Source organism: Cebus imitator, unplaced genomic scaffold (assembly GCF_001604975.1).
Source record: "Cebus imitator isolate Cc_AM_T3 unplaced genomic scaffold, Cebus_imitator-1.0 Scaffold53, whole genome shotgun sequence".
Classification (NCBI taxonomy): Eukaryota; Metazoa; Chordata; class Mammalia; order Primates; family Cebidae; genus Cebus; species Cebus imitator.
Window position 1 is genome coordinate 9,620,044 of NW_016107368.1, and position 8,933 is coordinate 9,628,976.

Genomic DNA, 8,933 nt, shown 5'->3' on the forward strand with positions numbered 1-8,933 from the left:
CAGACAATAAAACAAAAATTGCAGAACACACCAAGCGATCAAATCTGACACCCTTAGGATAGGCAAATTTGATTGCTGTGTTAAAAACCCTAGAGGTCAGTTAAGGTTGCTGTGTTAAAAACCCTAGAGGTCAGTTAAGGTGGGCATTCGAGAGGTTTTCTCAGTTTAGATTGTCCTGACATACTGTTCAGCCTATACGTCTAATTGCCAGCACTGTGTATTTAATTTCACAGAGTCAAGTCCTCAATCAAGGAAAGGCTATCCCTTTGACCAGATCACCAGCACTGTTGAAGCTTAAGCTTTGTTACAGAAAAAGGCTGGGCGCAGTGGCTCAACAACAGTTTGGGAGGCTGACGCAGGAGGATCAGCTGAGGTCAGGAATTTGAGACCAGCCTCGCCAACAAGATGAAACCCTGTCTCTGCTAAAAACACAAAAATCAGCTGGACGTAGTGGTGCAGCATGCCTGTATTCCCAGCTACTCAGGAGGCTGAGAAAAGAGAATCGCTTGAACCCGGAGGCAGCGGCTGCAGTGAGCCAAGATTGTACCACTGCACTCCAGCCTGAGAGAGAGAAAAAAAGCTATTAACAGATTTCTCCATTTGTCACAATATATATATATTTTTTTTAAGATGGGGTTTCACCATATTGGTCAGGCTGGTCTTGAACTCCTGACCTCAGGTGATCCGCCCACCTCAGCTTCCCAAAGTGCTGGGATTACAGGCGTGAGCCACCATGCCCGGCCACACTAGTCATTCTTAAGAACACCTCTAAATGCATAAACTCATTGAACACTGGTCCAACCTCATATGTCTGGCTCCTTGCTTTTTCTGCCTCTGCCTACCTTCAAGAGATGAGGTCTCACTCTGACACCCAGGCTGGAGTGCAGTGGCATGATAATAGCTCACCACAGCCTTAACTCCGGGCTCAAGCAATCCTCCCACGTCAGCCCCCTCAATCAGCTAGGACTACAAGCATGCACCACCAGGACAGGCTAATTATTTTTTGTAGACACAGGGTGTCACTATGTTGCCCAGGCTGATCTTGCCTCCTGCCCTCAACTGATCTTCTGTCTCAGGTAATATACAGGTGGTGAGCCACCACGTCCAGCTGCTGCTTACATTTTCAATATTCCACTCAACAAACATTGAGACTTCCTGGGTCTGGAAAAGTTAAAAAAACAAAAGCAAAACCTAAGTACTATAGAATTAAGCAAACAAATGATGTTTCAGAAGTAGCCTATTACTGCTTAAAATAAAGCCTACATCAACACCCTAACTCAAACAAGGACAGACAATTGTTATTTAGTCTTTATTTCATAATCATAAACTTAACTCAACTCTGCAATCCAGCTAGGCATGGAAGGGAACAAGGAAAACATGGAACCCAAAGGGAACTGCAGCGAGAGCACAGATTTTAGGATACTGCGAGCAAATGGGGTGGAGAGGTGCTCTCCTGAGCTACAGAAGGAATGGTCTGGTGGCTAAGATAAAACACAAGTCAAACTTATTAAAGTTGTCCATAGTCAGCAATGGCGATCTTCTTGCTCGTCTTGCCATTCCTGGACCCAAAGCGCTCCATGGCCTCCACTATATTCATGGCTTCTTTCACCTTGCCAAAGACCACATGCTTGCCATCCAACCACTCAGTCTTGACAGTGCAGATGAAAAACTGGAAACCATTTGTGTTGGGTCCAGCATTTGCCATGGACAAGATGCCGGGACCTGTATGCTTTAGGATGAAGTTCTCATCATCAAATTTCTCCCCGTAGATGGACTTGCCTCCAGTGCCATTATGGCGTGTGAAGTCACCACCCTGACACATAAACCGTGGAATAATTCTGTGAAAGCAGGAACCCTTATAACCAAATCCTTTCTCTCCAGTGCTCAGAGCACGAAAGTTTTCTGCTGTCTTTGGAAACTTGTCTGCAAACAGCTCGAAAGAGATGCAGCCCAAGGGCTCGCTGTCGACGGCAATGTCGAAGAACACGATGGGGTTGACCATGGCTGATACTAGAAGGCTCCAGGCGGCAGCGGTGTCTGCAAAGCCAATTTAAATTCTTTTAAGTTTATTGACACTCAGTTTTCCACCCAGCATTTAGTCTATTTTGAGGAATGTTCCATGTGCACCTGAACACAATATGTTCAGTGGTGTTGTTGGGAGAGTGTTCGATAAATGTCAATTTAGTCAAGTTGGTAGACAGTGTTTAAGCATTCAATATCCTTGCTGATTTTTTTGGTTAAACTGTTTTATCAATTGCTCTGAGAGACAAATGTCAAAATCTCCAACCATAGGTTAGAATCTGTCTCTTTCTCCCTTTTGTTCAATCAGTTTTGTTTCACATAATTTGAAGTTCTGTTATTATACACCCATTTAAGATTAAGTATTTTTCAGCCTACAGAATGGAAGAGAATATTTGCAAACTATGCATCTGACAAAGGTCTAATATCCAGCATCTGTAAGGAATTTAAACAAATTTACAAGAAAAAAGCAAACAACCTCATTAAAAAGCGGGCAAAGGACATGAACAGCCACTTTTCAAAAGAAGACATACATGTGACCAACAAGCATATGAAAAAAAGCTTAATATCACTGATCATTAGAGAAATGCACATCAAAATTACAATGAGATACCATCTCACACCAGCCAGAATGCCTATTATTAAAAAGTAAAAAATAATAACTGATCGTGGTAAGATTGTAAAGAAAAGGAAACCCTTATACACTGTTGGTGTGTAAATAAGTTAAACCACTGTGGAAAGCAGTGTGGGAGTATAAATTAGTTCAACCATTGTGGAAAGTGGTAACGAATCCTGAAAGAGCTAAAAATAGAACTACCATTTAATCCAGCAATCCCATAACTGGATATATACCCCAAAGAATATAAATCATCCTATCATAAAGACACATGCACATGTATGTTCATTGCAGTACTATTCACAATAGCAAAGATATGAAATCAACATAAATGCCTGCCAGTGGTAGATTGGATAAAGAAAATGTGGTATATATACACCATGGAATACTATGCTGTCATAAAAAATAACAAGATCATGTTATTTGCAGGAACATGGACAGAGCTAGCAAACTAACGTAGGAACAGAAAACTAGATACTGCATATTTCTCACTTGTAAATGAGAGCTAAATGATGAGAACACATGGACACAAAGAGGGGAACAACAGATACTGGGGCCTACCTGAGGGTGGAGGATGGGAGGATGAAGAGGCAGAAAAAATAACCATTGGGTATTAGGCTTAGTACCTGGGTGACAAAATAATCTGTATGACAAGCCCCTGTGACATGCATTTACCTGTATAACAAACCTGTACATGTACCCTTGAACCTAAAATAAGAGCTAAAAAAAGATTAAGCTTTTGGAAGAACTAACCCCCTTATTATTATGTATTATGTTATCCCTGCTCATGTTTATTGTTCTGAAGTACACTTTGTTTAATATCAATATAGTCACTCCAGATTTCTTTTTATTAGAAATTGCATAACAATTTTTTTTCATTTTTTAACTTTTAGCTTATCTGTATTTTTATACTTAAATGCTTTTCTTGTAGACAGCACATCAATAGGCCTTGCTTTTTTATCAAGCAGAAATGAACGTTTAATTCATTTACATTTAATGTAATTGCCCATATGGTTGGATTTGAATCTACCATATTGATTTTTTTAAATATGTACTATGTTTCTTTCTTTTCTCTTTGCAGTTCTTCTTTTAGGGTAAGTAATTTTTTGATTTTATTTTGTCTCCACGCTTGGCTGATTTGTGAAATCTCTTTAATTTTTTTAATTAGTTGTTCTAGGGTTTACATCAATCATAATCTACATTCAAATACTGTATTATTTCGTGTGTAGTATGCGAATCTTACAATAGAATACTGCATTTTCTACCTTCCGCCACCCTTTGTGCTATTGTTGTCGTGCATTTTAGTTCTACATATATTGTGTACTCCACAAAACATCGTGGTTTTTTTTTAGCTTTTAAAAAGATAAAAACATGGAAAATATATTTTAGTTCATCCACGTATTTGCCCTTTTAGATGTTCTTCATTTCTTTTATGTAGAAACAATTTCCACATGTCACCATTTTCCTTATTCTTGAAGAATTTTCTTTAACATTTCTTGTAATACAGGTCTGTTAGTGACAATTACCTTACCTTTTGTTTCATCTACATTTTTTTTTATTGTACTTTAGGTTCTGGGGTACATGTGCAGATCATGCAGGATTGTTGCATAGGTACACACATGACAATGTGGTTTGCTGCTTCCATCCCCCCGTCACCTACTTCTGACATTTCTCCCCATGTTATCCCTCCCTGACATCCTCACCCCCCCAACTGTCTCTCCCTTGGCTTCCCCCAACAGACCCCAGTGTGTGATGCTCCCCTCCCTGTGTCCATGTATTCTCATTGTTCAACACCCACCTATGAGTGAGAACATGTGGTGTTTGATTTGTTGTTCTTGTGTCAGTTTGCTGAGAATGTTGGTTTCCAGATTCATCCATGTCCCTAAAAAGGATACAAACTCATTGTTTTTTATGGCTGCATTATTCCATGGTGTATATGTGCTACATTTTCCTTGTCCAGTCTGTCGTCGATGGGCATTTGGGTTGGTTCCAGGTCTTTGCTATTGTAAACAGTGCTGCAGTGAACATATGTGTGCATGTGTCTTTATAATAGAATGACTTATAATCCTTTGGGTATATACCCAGTAATGGGATTGCTGGGTCAAATGGAATTTCTATTTCTAGGTCCTTGAGGAAGCACCACACTGTCGTCCACAATGGTTGAACTAGTTTACACTCCCACCAACAGTGTAAAAGTGTTCCTATTTCTCCACATCCTCTCCAGCATCTCTTGTCTCCAGATTTTTTAATGATCACCATTCTAACTGGAGTAAGGTGGTATCTCAATGTAGTTTTGATTTGCATTTCTCAAATAATCGGTGATGATGAGCATTTTTTCACGTTTGTTGGCTTCACATATGTCTTCTTTTGTAAAGTGTCTGTTCATATCCTTCTCCCACTTTTGGATGAGTTTGTTTGTTTTTTTCTTGTAAATTTGTTTTAGTTCTTTGTAGATTCTAGATATTAGCCCTTTGTCAGATGGGTAGATTGCAAAAATTTTTTCCCATTCTGTTGGTTGCTGGTTCACTCTAATGATTGTTTCTTTTGCTGTATAGAAGCTCTGGAGTTTAATTAGATCCCATTTGTCTATTTGGCTTTTGTTGCCAATGCTTTTGGTGTTTTAGTCATGAAGTCCTTGCCTACGCCTATGTCCTGAATGGTTTTGCCTAGGTTTTCTTCCAGGGTTTTTATAGTGTTACGTCTTATATTTAAGTCTTTAATCCATGTGGAGTTAATTTTAGTGTAAGATGTAAAGAAGGGGTCCAGTTTCTGCTTTCTGCACACTGCTAGCCAGTTTTCCCAGCACCATTTATTAAACAGGGAATCCTTTCCCCATTGCTTGTTTTTGTCAAGTTTGTCAAAGATCAGATGGTTATAGATGTGTGGCATTGCCTCAGAGGCCTCTGTCCTGTTCCATTGGTCTATATCCCTGTTTTATTTAGTACCAGTACCATGCTGTTTTGATTACTGTAGCTTTGTAGTATAGTTTGAAATCAGGTAGCACGATGCCTCTGGCTTTGTTCTTTTTGCTTAGGATTGTCTTGGCTATGCGGGCTCTCTTTTGGTTCCATATGAAGTTTAAGGTGGTTTTTTCCAGTTCTGTGAAGAAGGTCATTGGTAGCTTGATGGGGATAGCATTGAATCTATAAATTACTTTGGGCAGTATGGCCATTTTCACAATATTCATTCTTCCTAGCTATGAGCATGGAATGTTTCTCCATATGTTTGTGTCCTCTCTTACTGCCTTGAGCAGTGGTTTGTAGTTCTCCTTGAAGAGGTCCTTTACATCCTTTGTTAGCTGTGTTTCTAGGTATTTTATTCTCTTTGTAGCAATTGTGAATGGGAGTTCACTCATGATTTGGCTCTCTGTTAGCCTGTTATTAGTGTATAGAAATGCTTGTAATTTCTACACATTTGTATCCTGAGACTTTGCTGAAGTTGCTTATCAGCTTATTTTGGGCCTAGATGATAGGGTCTTCTAAATATACAATTGTGTCATCTGCAGATACAGACAATTTGACTTCTTCTTTTCCTAATTGAATACCTCTATTTTTTTTTCTTGCCAAATTGCTCTGGCTAGAACTTACAATACTATATTGAATAGGAGTGGTGACAGAGGGCATCCTTGTCTAGTGCCAGATTTCAAAGGGAATGCTTCCAGTTTTTGCCCATTCAGTATGATATTGGCTGTAGGTGTCGTAAACAGCTTTTATTATTTTGAGATATGTTCCTTCGATACCTAGTTTATTGAGAGTTTTTAGTATAAAGGGCTGTTGAATTTTGTCAAAGGCCTTCTCTGCATCTATCGAGATAATCATGTGGTTTTTGTCTTTGGTCCTGTTTATGTGGTGGATTACGTTTATAGACTTGTGTAGGTTGAACCAGCCTTGCATCCCTGGAATGAAGCTGACTTGATCATGATGGATAAGCTTTTTGATGTGCTGTTGCAATTGGTTTGCCAGTATTTTATTGAAGATTTTTGCATCTATGTTCATCGTAGATATTGGCCTGAAGTTTTCTTTTTTTGTTGAGTCTCTGCTGGGTTTTGGTATCAGGATGATGTTGGTCTCATAAAATGATTTGGGAAGGATTCCCTCTTTTTTGAAAGAAATTTTCAATGTAGAATTTTTGATTGACCTTTTAATTTTATCATCTTCTCTCCAGCATGATCTCTGAAGTTTATTATCATTCTTTGTTCTTGTAATAGGCCTTTTCTTCTCTAGCTGCTTTCTCTTTATCGCTGGTTTTCAGCAATTTGATTATGATGTACTTTGGTGTAATGTTTATTTATGTTTCTTCTGTTAATACCTAGAGTTTATAGAGCTTCATGGATTTTGAAGTTAATTATTTTCTTCAAATTTGGACATTTTTAGGTATTATTTCCTTTTTAACAAATATTTTTCATTCTTTTGGGCTCCAATTACAAGTTTGTTAGACCACTTGATAATGTCCCACAGCTCACTAAAGCTTCATTCTTTTTTTTCTTTTGTTCTTTTTTTCTCTGTGTGCTTTATTTTTGATGGTTTCTATTGTTATGCTATAAGTTAACTGATCTTTTCTTCTGCACAATGCAATCTGCTTTTAATCTCATCCAGTGTATTTTTTCATTCCAGTGCCATTTTTCATCCTAAAAGTTCCACTTGAGTCTTTTTTTAATCTTCCACTTTTCGCTGCATGTGTTCATGTTTTCCTTTGTAGCCTTTACCATATTTATAAAATTTTAAATAGTTGTTTTAATGCCCTATCTGTTAATTCCATTATCCATGTCACTTCTCTGTCTACCCCCTGTTGTCCGTCCCCTATCCTCCCCAATAGAACCCAGTGTGTGATGCTACCCTCCCTGTGTCCATGTGTTCTCATTGTTCAACACCCATCTATAAGTGAGAACATGTGGTATTTGATTTTCTGTTCTTATGTCAGTTTACTGAGAATGATGGTTTCCAGATTCATCCATGTCCTTACAAAGGACACAAACTCATCCTTTTTTATGGCTACATAGTATTCCATGGTGTATATGTGCCACATTTTCCTTGTCCAGTCTATCATCAGTGGGCATTTGGGTTGGTTTCAGGTCTTTCCTATTGTGAACAGTGCCACAATGAACATCTATGTGCATGTGTCTTTACAACAGAATGATTTATAATCCTTTGGGTATATACCCAGTAATGGGATTGCTGTTTTTTTGCACTAGTACGATGCTGTTTTGGCTACTGTAGCCTTGTAGTGTACCTTGAAGTCAGGTAATGTGATGCCTCTGGCTTCATTCTTTTGGCTCAGTATTGCCTTGGCTATTCAGGCTCTGTTTTATTACCATGTGAATTTTAGAGTAATTTTTTTCTAATTCTGTGAAAAAAAATGATATTGGTAGTTTGATAAGAATAGGATTGAATCTATAGATTGTTTGGGCCATGTGGACATTTTAAAGATATTGATTCTCCCAATCCATGAGCATGAAATGTTCTTTCATTTGTTTGCATCACCTATGATTTCTTTTAGCAGTGTTTTGCAGTTCTACTTGTGTAGATCTTTCACCTCCTTGGTTAGATATATTCCTAGATGTATTAGTTCATTTTTATGCAGCTGATAAAGACATACCCAACACTGGGAGCAAAAATAAGTTTCATTGGACTTACAGTTCCACATGACTGGGGAGGCCTCAGAATCATGGTAGACATTGAAAGGCACTTCTTACATGGCAGTGGCAAGAGAAAAGTGAGCAGGAAGCAAAAGCAGAAACCCCTGATAATCTTATCAGATCTCATGAGACTTATTCACTATCACAAGAACATGGGAAAGACCCGCCTCTATGATTTAATTACCTCCCCCTGGGTTCCTCCCACAACACGTGGGAATTCTGCAAGACACAGTTCAAGTTGAGATTTGAGTGGGGACACAGTCAAACCATTCACTGGATATTTTATTTTTTGTGGTTAGTGTAAATGGAATTGTATTCTTGATTTGACTCTCAGCTTGAATGTATTGGCGTACTGAAGTGCTACCAATTTTTGTAAATTGAATTTGTATCCTGAAGCTTTACTAAAGTTATTTATTAGGTCTAGGAGTGTTTTGATGGAGTGTTTAGGGTTTTATAGGTATAGTAGTATTTCATCAGCAAAGATACATAATTCGACTTATTTTCCTATTTGGATGCCTTTTATTTCTTTCTTTTGCTCAATTTCTCTGGCTAGGACTTCCAGTACTATATTGAATAGGGGTGGTGAGAGTGGGCATTCTTGTCTTGTTCCAGTTCTTAAGGGGAATGCTTCCAGCTTTTGCCCATTTAGCATGATGTTGGCTG

At 38.4% G+C, this 8,933-nt stretch overlaps 1 protein-coding gene across 1 annotated transcript; it reads right to left on the reverse strand.

Annotated features, from left to right (window-relative positions):
* Positions 1 to 1,277: 1,277 nt before the first annotated feature.
* On the reverse strand, positions 1,278 to 2,038 carry LOC108304360 (peptidyl-prolyl cis-trans isomerase A-like). The gene has a single exon (XM_017528505.2). It carries the CDS (start codon positions 2,000 to 2,002, stop codon positions 1,508 to 1,510), a length of 495 nt encoding a protein of 164 aa, XP_017383994.1. The 5' UTR covers positions 2,003 to 2,038; the 3' UTR covers positions 1,278 to 1,507.
* Positions 2,039 to 8,933: the final 6,895 nt, after the last annotated feature.